General features: G+C 47.7%; 1 protein-coding gene across 2 annotated transcripts in view; it reads right to left on the bottom strand.

The window, feature by feature from the left end:
- The window catches only part of LOC309886482 (protein argonaute-3), a 30,170-nt gene extending 17,036 nt beyond the window's left edge, over window positions 1-13,134 (bottom strand). The window contains exons 1-4 of one of the 2 annotated variants that reach the window (XM_082777398.1): window positions 12,918-13,134; window positions 6,294-6,465; window positions 1,797-1,917; window positions 647-855 (exon numbers count right to left, since the gene is read on the bottom strand). In XM_082777398.1, the coding sequence (XP_082633524.1) occupies window positions 647-855; window positions 1,797-1,917; window positions 6,294-6,465; window positions 12,918-12,936 (521 nt within the window). In that variant the 5' untranslated portion in view covers window positions 12,937-13,134. Of the gene's footprint in view, window positions 1-567; window positions 856-1,796; window positions 1,918-6,293; window positions 6,466-12,917 lie in introns of those variants that run through there. The other variant, XM_082777399.1, reaches the window with a different exon arrangement.
- Between the last annotated feature and the right edge of the window lie 974 nt (window positions 13,135-14,108).

Below are 14,108 nucleotides of genomic sequence, written 5' to 3'. Positions count from 1 at the left end.
AAGGTACAGGCATTAGTACAGACACAAGTCTTTCACATTTCCTTAGGATCTGGGTAGCTGAAGCAGACTGGCTTCCACAAAACCACAGATCATTTCTAAGAGTCAGTGACACCCAACGAAAAACACCAGTGAAAGGTAGAGCCAGCAATCAAAAAGGAAATTCCAAGGCCCAAGTAAGGCAAAAATTGATAGGACCTTCTCTAATATTTCAGGGTTCTGAGATATTAACAACAGCCATGGTTAAGCCAGGATCTAGTCTCAACGATGTACTTAAATCATGAGAACCATGCACCATTGATGGGTATATCAGTGAACTAGAGACTCATGCTTTTAGATAGTCACCAGGTACAAAACATTTGGCTCATTTTGAACAGAAAATGTGAAAGCAGTGCTCTAGCATACTGCAAACTCTCCGTCTTTCAATTAAGACCTAATATAAGCATCTCCTGTTTCTTGAGCTTTCCAAACAAACACATCACCTGCTCTGGAGTTTAAACGTCTACAAAAATACATGCTTCTACTAATCAGGTGTGCTGCATGAGGGAATGATCATTTTTTTCTTTTCACCTGTGAAAAAACAGGGATGAAGGTCTCCCAAGGGGGATACTTCAGGTAAAGACAGACTGCAGGAAGACAGTGAACCTACTTCATGGAGGGTAGGTGTCGTAGCACCACATCGACAGCATGAACAGGGTTAGTGCTGATAGGTTTGTCTAGTTCCAGAGGCTCAGGCAAGGTTCTTCCTGTCAAAACTTCATGCAGCAAGTGCCAGCTCACCCGAGAAACAAACTTTATTGACACTTTGAAGGGACGATCTTTTCCACCTTCTCCCGGTAATGTCACATCCAAATCCACCTGGGTGGTTGAGGGGAAAAAAGAAAGTAGTTTAATTCTTGAGTTTGCTAGGATGCGTTTGTCACCTCTAACACCTGAAATCAGAGGCAGTATTGGAACAGGAACATCTACTTTGTATTTATTGAACTGGAAAGCTGGGAAAGGAGGATCTACTTCACAAGTATCAGTGCCTCAAAGCTCCCTATTAATCTGTTAGATACCTATAGTAAAATACACCTAGATAAGAGCTGGACTGCAAGATTTATCCAGAAGTTATGTCTGACAGCTTAAATGCAGTTACTAACACTACATATGCACCAAACATCCTTAAGACACAATATATTTTGGATGTAGAAGTCTTGACTGAAACTAAATACTTCATTATTTGCTGTCCCTGCAAAAGGACAGATCTCAGGATCTGCTTTTAACAACACACACCAAGACTCCATTTGTTTTGATTGATGGACAGGTATTCTCACTCCTTCCCATAAATAGGCCAGAGACTCAAAAACTGAGATAATTAGGACATAGCACATTTGATGAAGTACATAATTCAATGCACAACATAAAGGGAACTGTAGACGTGGTTCGTGGAACTGTCATCTTGAATTAGAAAACTCTTCATTCCTAAGAAACTGCAGTTTAATTTATTAATAGTACTTCATTGTAAGCTTCATTACAGTCTGTAAAACTCTAATAGATTACGCTGTAGAGAGAGATGACTAAATTCTAGGGGAGGTTCTGAATGCAACTACAACATGCTATATATGTAATATATTTATGTAATATGTATGTAATGCGTTTACATATATTAGGATTTACAGAAAATACATTAAAAGGACTATTTCAACACAGATACCTCATGATACTTTCTGAATACAGTAATATTAGAAGCTGGGCTTGTTTCTTTTGCTTTTCTAAGCAGCTGTTAAAGTACCATTGTTTTTTTCCAGTTGTCTTACCCCAGTAGTGGCCACAGGAAGCGGATTGGCTGTATAAAGGCTTCTTTTCCCATCATAAACTGGTCTACGGTCCCCAAATATTGTCACTTTAAAATGCTGCACCATTGAGTCCACCACCTCCCTAGAAAAGTTGATATTTACATTGAAAATGTTTCCAGAGAAGTTTCATGCTGGAACTGGCTCCCACACACGCTGTGTTTTGCTGAGGCAGTTTCAATAAACACACCGCTCGAGTCGATTATACAACACCCACCGATATTCCCCCAAAGCACTTCGCACGCTGCAGCTACGGTAACAGAAAAATGCTACAAAATAAAATCGCAATCAGTGCAAATGCTCAAGTACCAGCAAGTAATTTTGCTAAAATCACTGCAGAAAGTACCAGAAATGGCTGAGGCCTTTCCATAGCCTTTATATACAAAGCAAGGATGCAATTCCCTCGGAAGAAACCCACAAGCTATTATAAAAACCCAGCGCAGAGCAATGCCAGCCCATGGAAGCCATACAAATACATCGCACCCTGTGCCCAGTAACACACATCTGCTCCTCAACCGATAAGTTTTGAATTCTGCCTACGTTTTATATAAAGATGAGGTGGCCTAATGAAAGTCTTACCTTTGTCATCAACAATCTAAGATTTTACAATAAAATCAAGTAAAGATCAACTTTGCATAGTTAGATTCTCCTAACTTTACTGTGAGTTGATGGCAATAAGAAAATAGGAACCCATTGTAAAGAGACACAAACACTGAAATTACACTTGAAAAAACACCAAATCTCCATCTCATGTTAAAGAAGTCTCCTACACACAAGCAGTAGATACATCAGGTGCAAAGAGGCTTTCGCAATACCTCTGACTGAACCTTGCCTTCACGTTTTGAGCTCTTTGGGGATTCTTTGTTTCAGTGGCACTGCAAACTGTCTTGATGCGTCATAATTCCCTTATTCCACAGAAGTTAAACACTTTCCTTCTTAAGCATGCACATAACTAGCATGTTTGTAATGCAGAATCTTAGTCATACAATTTCCTGACCCGGCAACATTAGCCTAAAGCACTCAGACAACAAACACCAGCTTCCTCTTCGAGCAGGGTGCGAGCAGCACTTTCACCTCTCAGCTGGGACTTGGAGAGGGCAAAGAGAAACTTACTCAAGTCTCAACATCCAAATCCTTCCACTGGCAAAAAGCAGAGCGTATTAAAGCTGCTTTAACGTGTCTGCTTAGTACTCGGTTATGCTCTGACACACGTCCTTGTGCCCCCAAATCCCCAAATGCTCTGGCACCCCACTCCCTTATGCCCAGCACTATGTGTGCATCAGCAGCTCTGTGTAAGCACCAGCTCCATCGCACGACCCACGATAAATGCAGATGGATGCACATTAGGGACCAGGAACGGAGCAGAACGGACAGGGAAGAGGCTCTGGGAACCAAAACTCATGCCAGAGCCATCTCCTCCTCTCACACAGACTGACAGCTTCAAGGCAAGGCGTTGCTGCCTTCCGCTTTCCACTTTACGACACAGCGGAAACAGTGGCGAAGAACATCACTGCCAAGGAAAGGGAAAAGGAAACGAGAGAAGCTCGAGTTTTTAAAGCCTCCACACAAGTTAAAGCTAGCAAAGATGCAGGTGACTTTTAAAAGCAGCAGCCGTTCAGCAAAACCTTCAACAATTAGACTTAAAAACCTTATTTATTCCCAATCCAAGCAGCCAAGACATCAGTCAGAAATTATTTCAGGAGCTGAGCCTATGGAAACCCACTGACTTCTCAGCAGTAATTGTCACAGCATGGAGAGAAAGGGAAAAATGTATTTCTAAGAAATTTCTTCAAAGGATGTATAGTCCAGCACGCTGATTTCAATTTAGACTAACAAAAGCCATTCTTCTCTGCATAACCCACAGCTCTCTCACAGGCACTTACTCTGCACATACCATGTTCTTTTACTGGGCTCATTTATCCAAGCTCTTGCAGCTCTTAACTAACATCTCCTACATTGTTACTTGCATTAAAGTTGGTGAAGTAGGAATAGTTTTAACTAAGCCATTTTATGGTTCCCTAGTTTGGGGAAAAAATAAAACAATATGCACGGAAAACTTACCCTCAGCTTTCAGACTTTAAACTGCAGATTATATTAGGAGTCAGTTTGCTATCACATTAAGACAAATTGAGTCTGTCATTTGTAAACGTGACTATTAAATCAGTTTCTTAAGTTGCCTGTGTTCAGTTGGCCTTCTTAGCTAACCTTGACAAAAGCCAGAAAACTGCTTTACCTGTTGGTAACAGGAATAAGGAACAGCAACGCAGATTAGAAATAGAAAGAAATAGAATAAAAAGTTGATGGGACAAAGTCACACGTGCATCTGAGCTACACCTATACTTCAACAAATTACATTTATGAATGAGAAACCTCATCCAAAAGGCACTGAGAATCATTTCCAACCTGTAAACAGCACTTCTGAGAAACAACAAACACTCGCTAGCCTACAAAAGTCAGAAGCAATGTATACAGATAATCTGAGACCAAGTGCATGCAAAGGTGTATCAGCTATAAACAGCCTTCAGGAAATCATTGTTAGTATGCAAAAATATCTACAATTTCACACTGAACTACTTTACAAAATAAATACTTTTGCCTCTCTCCACAAAAGCTGAAAATTTCAGAAGGCACAGCATTTATCTAAAGCATAACCAACTACAACAAGCTTTGATAAACAGATTTAATTCTGGAGGCAAGCTTGAAATTACCCTCCAAGCAGGACCATGAAAGGGAAATATTTATTTTTTTTTAAATAAAAAATCAAGCCCAGTTGCTATCTTAAAACAACTTCTTTCAAATTCACTCTTTTCAAACATCAGTAGTTAGTTTTCCCGCTTTTAATGAAAAAAAAAAAAACTTACTACACAGAGAATCAGAGACCTCAACTGCATGAGTGATCAGAGTTCCGATAGCTTTGATTTAAAGCTTCCTTTAGTCTATTTTAATCCCACATTTCCATGCAAAAAAAGACTTTTTAGTCAATAGATTTAAATGAAATGGCATTTATCTGAAAGTCATGCAAACCAGTAAGTCGGTTTAGAGCAGTTTATATTCTCTTTGTATTCCTATGCCCATGGTTTCACAAGCATCCTTCATTCAACAATACAGTAAATTAAGTTTTCATAACAGTGAGATTATATTGAATATTAATTCACACAGGGCTATTATACCCCAATTTTAGCAATTTATTAGTTTTCTTTTAATTCTTATTTGATGTAGGCATTTATATAGACTTCATAGCTGCAGTTTTCAACTAGCAGGGGGAAAAATCACTAGCCAGAATCAGGCACTAGCAACAGATTGTTGTTAAAAGGCAAAATCCAGGGTTTCACAGATGAAAGAGGAAAAGATTGCTTTTCAGCTGTGCTAAACTTTCTAACTGATGAAATGGATTTCACAAGAGACTAAGAAGTAACTCCTCCTAAAACGTTATTCAATGTAGAGGAGAAAAACAGGAGATACAAAGGGTAGTGATCTTTAAAAAAAAAAATCTAGCTACAATATCAGACTTTCAATTTAAAGCACTTTCCAAAGGGGCTTCTTTGGCTATCAAAGTCTATAAAGTTTAGGACAAAATATACCAAGACCACATATAAAAAGCTATACAAGCAATCTGGTAACGCTGAAGAATCAAGAATCTAAAATGGGCAATTTGTTGGATCACCAAATGACCAAATGAGTGGGGATCAGAGCATGGAAATGTTCTCCCATCTAACCAGCAATTTAGGAATACAGAGAGTAGGGAGGGACTTAATCGACCTAAGACTCAGCAGGCCGTGAAAACAAGATGAGGTAAAATGACCTAGACAAAATGCTCTAACAGAGAGGACACACATGGAGCTCAAACCAAGCCTGATCATTTCAAAAAACAAAATGCTGGTTCCATGAAATATCTATGACAAGGGCAAAACTAGTTTGTTTGCAGCACTTTCATACCACTGCTCCTAACAGAAGCTTTCCTGCCTCCTCCCACACCTACAGAGGTGGCTTTCAGACACTGGCTTCCTATCCCATACAAATTACGTTTGGGAATTAGCCAATGCTGCAGTGCATCTCTGTATCAACTGAGGACAAAAACACCCACAGGAACAGATACCTGCTACTGGAAATGATTTAGGAGCCAGTATTTTTACTAAAAAGAGTCACAGCCTATAGTTACACCGTATTTCTGATGCCCTGAGGAATAGAGGTTGCCATCAAACCAGTCACAAAGTACCATGACCACTACCTGCAGGCCCACTTTATAGCACACAGCCCAACTGGAAGAACTTGGAGTGGGTTCTGCACCCACCTCACAGAGAGCTGTGGGAACTTGCACGTAGCCTAGCAGAACACAACTCTCAGCTGCTCTATGGATGCAGTCTGTGTCGTTTAAAAAGTCTAAGCATTTACTCCAGTAGGTCCCTCTGCTTAAAAACGTCAGCACAAGAATACTTTAGCAGACAATTTTCACCTTCTTACCTGTTCACCCTCCGAGGACACTTATCTGGTTTGATGTCCACCTCATAGAGGTAGACATCAATCTTTGGGATTTCAACTTGGAAGCAGTTGGCCAGCAGTTTAATGGGTTTGCCCATGGTGCCATAGCCAGGACGTCTGGGCACCATGAGCAGGGGCTGTGCCCCGACGGGTCCTGCAAAAGAGAAAAACGACAGATGAGGAGACAGGCACGAGAAAAAGCTGTGTTGCAGAGGTACCACCTGCTCACATTTTAGTGGTTTAAAGACACAGAAGGCTCCCTGCATTTGCAGGTACTGGTCTCCCATCGAGACTTACTAACAAACTTTCTTTTTCAGTTTTAATTCCCTGAACCAACTCACGCAAGGCCAGGCAGGCATCAGGGCTGGCACATTTGAAGAAGGGCAGATGAGCTTTATCAGGCAGCACACGAACACCAAGTTCCAAGCTAACGCGTGCCCTGTTTCCCTCCATCCCCTCCACTCACCACTGGATTGCTTTCTTACTGATCAGTTTTAGCTGATGTGATTAGCATGAGTAAGATCAGGAAACGTCCTAAACCGACAAAAACGTGTGCTTTTCCTCCTAACACTATTATTGGGGAAAGCCAGCCTGGCATTAAACCACCAGTTTTCAGGTGCCTTTTCTGAACACCTGAGAAATGGCAAAGCTGCAGCTCTGGACCTGTGCTGCTTGTGACAAACTTTTACTTTCATTGTGAGCACAGCTTGAGGAGATGTTATTCTTGGACTGTGCTGGCTGAAAACAGACGAAAAACAAAACCAATACCTCCTGTACAACCCCACTGATAAATTTGGTCAGCCAGAAGGGGAAAGACTCTGATTAAGACGCTAGAACCGTAAAAGCCTTCCTCAATTAGACTTCAGAAACGAACACCCCCGGCTGCTCAGAGAAACCATCAAAATCCGGATTAAGAGAGGTGCATTTCAAGAGTTATCTAAAGGCTTCTAGCTGGTAAAGTGTTACATCTCACCCGTTACCCATTCCATTTATTTTGTGCTATTTCGACAGGAATCCTCAGCTCCAGAGCCCGGTTACTCACAGCTTACACAACCCAGAGCAGTAGTAAACACGGTCTGCATTCAGCAATCTCTGCCGGTATCGCCCCTTCAAAATACCTCTTTCCATTCAGGAAACAACAAAAACAACACGCTTCGTAGTCCAAGTAGCTTCGAGTTTTCAAATTACTCATCACACAAATGTCATGATTTACTGAGCATTCGACCAAATCAGTCAAAAGTTCTCCCCTCCACTCCCACTCAGTGACGCAGGCAGCAATTCCTGCCCACTCGTTTTCATAGAAGAGTTGAAATGTCAAGCGCTGGTAAAAACATCTTATTTGTCTTTTGATTAATCTCCCCCCATTCCTGGAAAAAGCTGCGCTATCTTGAGGCTGCGTACCGAGAAGAGGTGAGCATCAAAGCCGAGTTCCCCCGTAACATTTGCCTGGCTCTACCCAGAAACCTACCCAAAAATTCTGGGGGGGTTGGCGTCGAGCCCTAAGCTGAAACAAAAACACAAACCAAGAGGCATCGCTTAAAACACCCTCACACTCTATGATTATGCCAAACTTGTTCCAGGCATCTGTTCTCTTAAACTTTTCCTTCGTTTTGGTACGAGGACATGAGTAGAGGCAGCACCACAATCTACTCCCGGAATGTTTTTGGGATACGAGCATATGTGAAGAGTTACTACGAGACATCTGAGTGTCTCCATCTCTAGTTTTATTACTACGAGATCACACACGCCATGGTTTATAACCATAGGAAACGCGAGGACAACTGCTGAAATGTAGATAAGGTTAAAAAGGGTGCCCAGAGGAATGGTTGTGGCCCAGAGGAATCGAATCAAGGGGGTGATAAATAAATGGCGTGGGTCTCTGTGCCATTCGTGAATCGTTTTGAGGCATTCGGTTGATTTTGCTGTCAATTCTGGGCAGTGCGAGGGCTCCCTTGGGAAAGCCTGCTAGAAACAGGAGGAAGATGTAATTCTGCTCTGTGAACGCTGCCCAAATGTGCTGGGACCCCCTCAGAAACACCCCGCATCCGAAGTGATGAGAAACCCCTAGGACAGTGCTGTGGCACGGCAGAGGATGAGGGCAGAGGTTTTGCTGCTCCAGACAAATACTCGTGGCATTTGTTGGACGCATTATTCATGAGCATCCTCAACACTGGAAGAGCCTGCCGGGATCCATCCCCTACCAATATTAATTCATCAAAAAGCAAAAAATGGCTAAAACGGAGCAAGTATTATTCATGAAACACCAAGGAAAAGAACTCACACCAATAGTATTGCTCCAAGAGCTGAAGCCTGCAGTAACATTAAGACCAAGGTTTCTGGCTTGGACACAAACTGGGTCCAAGTGGAGGTGCTGGCACCTCGGAAGCGTTGACTCCAGCTGAAACCTCTGAAGTTTGTGGCTGTTGGGATTCAGATCCAGAGCTTGGAAACTCCCTCTGAGATCAGACCACGTGCCAGACCAACGTGGAAGTACCCCAATGGCTCGGGCAGGATCTGAATCACGACAGTCTCTTCTGTAGAAATACAGATTTACTACAAAGACCCAAACCCGACGGCGCTTGCACAGCTCAGATCCTGTCTGGCTCGCACCCAAAACACAGTCTGAATCCGGCAACCAGACAGGGACCCAGGCACAATAACACCTGAACTGAAAGCGCAGGCACTGAAACCTCCAAACTCTTTCAATAAAATCGTTTTGGGGAAAACCAAAGCTTTTGGAACGCGAGGTGGTGTTAGGGCAGGAAGCACCCTCGATTTCCAGCAGGATGCTAGCAGAAAATGCAGATCTCCCGACGTGATCTTCTCTGTGAGGAACAAAAATCAGCACCAAGCTTCCAGCAAGGAACTATCTCTTCTCCTACTGTGGGCTTCAGCATTAGGAAATTAAAAACTATGAACAGATGAGCACTGAATAGGTTTATTTGGGTATAAGCCAGTTCTAAATCTCTCATTGAATGGGTGAGTACCTGGTCTTACAAACCACGACAGGGGATTTAACAGGGAGCAGAGGATTGAAACTCCAGCTCAGGAACACGAGGCAGACTTGTCTCACAGACCTCATCCCCTGGCTGGAGCCTGCAGAAAGCTCTCTAAAGAGAGGGGAATAAAAAAAAAAAAAAAAAAAAAAAAGGTTCCCTTTCGGAGGGCCCCCAGCTTCTGCATGGCCTCAGAGGCCCAAGCTATGGAGCACCAGCGAGGAACGAGTTAATTCTAAATTAAAAAAGTAGATAGGGAAGATTACATTGAGATGTTGGTTGCAATAACCGGGCTCCTTCCTTACGCCAGAAATCCTGAATTGCCGTATTTCTGCAGCAGCAACCTCTCTGGGTGGCATTCCATTATTTATGAGTAATGCAATCCGCGTTTTCTAAGCATTCCTGCTCGCAATTTAGGCTCCTCTTTTTCCTTTTACCAGCCTCAGATAATGAGGCGTGTTAAAACCCATCAAAAGCCAACGTTTTGATGCCACTCGCAGTGATAGCCGCGCACGCCGACCTGTTCCACCACAGCACGGGTACAGGAGGCACAGCGAAGCGTCCTGGAAGCATTTACGAGATAACAAACGCTTAGAAACTCCTGCTAAAAAAAATAAATCGAAGGGCAGAGAGCGTCTAGCTCCAAGAAGCTGCTCATCTGTGCTGCGTGTTCACAGCCACGGGCTGGAGGAGGAGGGAGAGCGCCAGGACCCCACCAGCGCGGTGCCACCGCGTCCCGAAGGCGCTGGGGTTTTGTCTTCCCATTTTCCTATTTATTGGTTTGATTATTACAGTCCCTAACTTCAAATTGCTATTACTGAGCGGGAGAAACACGCTGCCCACCTGCCTGCCACCTCAGGCTCAGGTTTGAGCCGCCCGCAGTTCCCTTTCTCCATTTTTCTGCCCGAAGAATACCGGAGAGCAGCGCAGCAGAGCTGAGGCACGCGGGACAGCGCCGGATTTCGAACCGCGCTACCAGAAAATAAAAATACATTTTTACAGTCCCCGAGCAAAACTCCTTGAAACGTAAGGCTAAAATTACTCAACATCCCTTCGAAGTTTCGCATGCGAGCAGAATGAAAAGCAATAAATGACTGACTAACCTCACCGTCTGCAGAAAAACGGTACAAAGGAAGGAGAAGCTGTGCCTGAAGAACACTAAGAACCGAGCCAGTTTGTCTCCAGGAATAACCCTTTAATTAAGAGGTGAATGCTTCCCGTGACAGTTGGGTTATACAACCCATTCTAACGTAAAAGGAAAAGGAAAGAAAAAGTTATCGAGATCTCTGATCACCTGGCAAGCCACCCCGCTGCCTCGCAGCGCCTTGCTTCAACGCGCGCCGGAGGTGTTGAGAAGCTCCCAAGCCTTAAAGTCCTGTTGGTTTTTTAATTTATCTGGGAAATGAGCTCAAGAAGTGCCCCGACACTTAAACCACCGAGGAAAAAGAGATTTGTGGAGCTCATGCTCTGATTCCAACAGCTTCCCCTGCAATTCCTCAGAGGCGAGGCTCCTCTGTAACTCCCATCGCACGCGCTCCTGCTCCGAGGAAGAGTAACTTTGCAAGGCACTTATGATTCATTCCCCTGCTCTCCTCTACTCCACCCACAAGCATGCAGCTTTTCACGGTCCTCCCAAGTCGCCAGGCTTCACGCAGCGAGAAAACACCCAGTTCTCAGAGCTGGGACTGCCCAAAGTTGGGAGAGGAAAGCCACCAGGCGATGGGAGATGTCCGCAGGGCTTCACTGGAAACGGAGCGGAGTCAAAAAAACGGCAGATTTAACACAAAAGCTCTGAACTTTGGAGGAAGGAGTAACGAAGTGTGAGCAGGGAGGGAGGCAGGGCTCGAGTCCTCGGGCTCGTTATGCCACAGGGTGCTGGCGATGCCATGGCAGCAGGGGTGCAATGCACGCAGCTGCCTTGGGGAGGTTCACAACGCTCCTCTGCTGGAAGCGCGACGCCCGACACCGAATCCAGCTCTCTCAGAGCCCTTTTCACTTCCCTTCACCTCTCTGCAGCCAAGTTTATTGCTGCTACTCCACCGTTTACTTGATTTCACCACAAACTGCACCCCGAGCAGCTGCAGCCGCAGCCTGCCCCTGCTGTAAGCCACTTTTAAGCATTATTTAGTCTGGAAGAGGCGACACTTTCCAGATTTCCGAGGCTACGCTCATCACACACACAGGAAGCTGCCCACAGCCCCGCTTATCTTACGCCACACCGGCTTCCACCTTTACTCCCGGAATACTCACAGCCCTGTGTTTTCCCCCTTTGTGTCTTATTTCCCCTCCACACACGGAGAAGGACACAACATCTCAGTGCCCTCCTCTCCTAGGAGAGGGAACTTTAACCCTTCTGTGCTCAGCCACGCACGGTTTGTGTCCTCCGGGGTCTGGCGGCCAGGAGGTTCCCCTCAGACCTTAACGAAGCACAAAACCTTTCCCTCATTATGGAGAGGACACGGAGAGAAACGTCCCTTGTGCTGAGCACAACGCCCAGCAGACCAGGCTCACCAGGAGAGCTGCCTCACGGCTGTAGCACCGTGCTAAAAGCCAGCACGTTGCAGCCTTCCAGCAGGGAAACTCACAGGAAATAAGAATCTGAGACACCTGCGCTGTACCTCTGGCAAATCCCTATCTTGAGATGAGTCGAATGATACCCGGTTATCATGAAAGCTTGCTTAACGCACACAGATTGTCAGCACAGCACCTGAATCCTGCCAACACCCCGCTCCTTCCTCAAGCAGCTCCAATCCATTCAGGCAAGCTCGTTAAGCGAGGACGCAGTTTAGATTTTAAGCTTTTTTGGGGCCAAATCCATCCTTAATCTCAACCTCTGCCTAAACGCCAAAGCTCCCTACGCCGAAGGGATGAACACAAGGGTCCTGCTCAGGCACCTTCAGCCCCACGCGGCTGCTGCCGTGCCCTTTGCCAGCCCAGCCCCGGGCTCGGGGAGCCGGAGGCTGCCGGTAAGGCGAGGCAGAAATCCTCCTGGCGGATCTCCGAGCACGTTTTGGAGCCGGTTGAGGCGCTGGCAGCAGGTGTTTTGGGTGTGTTTAAAGCATTTTGGGGGTGCTTCAAGCATTTTGGGGATGCTCCGTGGGGGCTTTCCGTGGCAGAAGGCCCCGTGGCTGAGGGAGAGCTCCAGGATCCACCCTCACGTCCCAAAGCGCCACGGCTCCGTGCAGGGAGCCTCCCGGTGCGGGGACCCTCGGGATTTTGGGGTAAAACCACCGGGAACGGCCTCAGCTCGGTGTGCCCGGTGACCCCCCCATCCTCCCCCATTCCCCGGTGCCACCCGAAGCCCAGCTCCCGGCACAGCACGGCGTTATGCAAGGCGGCCGCACTGCCGCGGGGCCGGCCCGTTACGAAACGCCCCAAAAACACCGGGGGGACACCGGGAGGGGGTCCCCAATGCCCCCCACACCGGGCCCGGTATCCCCCCCACCGGGCCCAGTTGCCCTCCACCGGGCCCAGCTCCCCCCCACGGGGCCCGGTACCCCCCTCAGGGCCCCCCCGGCTACCCCGAAACCACCAGAGGGCTACGGAGAGGGTCCCTACTTCCCCCCACACCGAGCCCGGTACCCCCCCCTCAGGGCCCGGTGCCCCTCACCTGCGCTGCCGATTTCCATGCATGGAGCTGGGCGCAGCCGCTGGGGGCTGCGGGCTCGGGAGGCCCCGGGGCGATGCTGGGCGGCGGCGGCGACGGTGACGGTAACAGCGGTAACAGCGGTGACCCGGCGGCGGCGGTGGAGGCCCGGCCTCCCGTCCCGTGCCGTCCCCTCCCGGCCGAGGCCCACCCGCTCGGCGGAGGCCGCAGGCCGCGGCCCGGCCCCCCCCCCGCCCGCCCCTCCCGGCCCGGCCCCGGCCCCGCCCCGCCGGAAGTTGCGTGGCCGCCCCCGCAGCCCCCCGGGCTCGCGCCTAGCGCTGCCGCCGTTCGGCTCCGTTCGGCTCCGCTCGGCCCCCGCCGCCGGAAGTCCCGCCCCCAGCGCTCGGCTCCTTCCTGGCGCGGGGAGCAGGGGGGGGGGGGAACGCGGAAGTGGTGGGGGAGGAGGGGGCGGTTGCTAGGCAACGGCGGGAGGGCCCTGAGAGGGCCCTGAGGTGGATCGGGCCCCGCTCGTTGTCCCCTCAGGCGGCTCCGTTTGTCCCCTCGTTGTCCCTTCTGCTCCCTGCGAGCCCCCCAGCAGCCGCTCGAGGGGCTCCAGTGCCTCAGGGGGTGCAGCCACGGTTCCTTTGGGCATGGAGGGGACAGGGAGGGAGGTGCCACCAGCCCCCACCCTACAAACCTAGGTCCTACAAACCTCCATCCCACAAACCCTCATCCTACAAACCCCCATCCTACAAACCTCGGTCCCCCACAGCTCATATGTACCTGTGGGGGCCGTGCACAGACCATGGGGCCAATAATTTTAACGTTTTTGGAGAGGTTCCTAGTGGTGGGCAAGGGGTAACGGGCATAAAGCAAACCTCAGGAGGTTTCGTCGGCATCTGAGGGAGTTTGTTACAATTATGGTGACAGCGCTGGGGAAGGTTGCCCTGAGAGGAGCTGTGGGGTCTCTTTCTCTGGAGATATTCCAAACCCGCCTGGGTGCTGTCCTGTGTGACGTGCTCTGGGTGACCCTGCTTGAGCAGGGGGCTGGAGCAGCTGATCTCAGGAGGTCCCTTCCATCCTCAGCCATGCTGTGATGCTGTTTCTCTTTAATCCTCGCTAAATGAGTATTAAAGGACTGAGCCTCATCCTTCGGTACTCCCAGGAACGCCGCATGATGCAAGCGCTTCCCATGTACAGGACACAGAACAGCCT

Source organism: Aythya marila (assembly GCF_965140915.1).
Source record: "Aythya marila genome assembly, chromosome: 22".
Taxonomy (NCBI): domain Eukaryota; kingdom Metazoa; phylum Chordata; class Aves; order Anseriformes; family Anatidae; genus Aythya; species Aythya marila.
The sequence above is the reverse complement of the archived record's forward strand: the minus strand, read 5'-3'. Positions and strand labels throughout refer to the sequence as shown.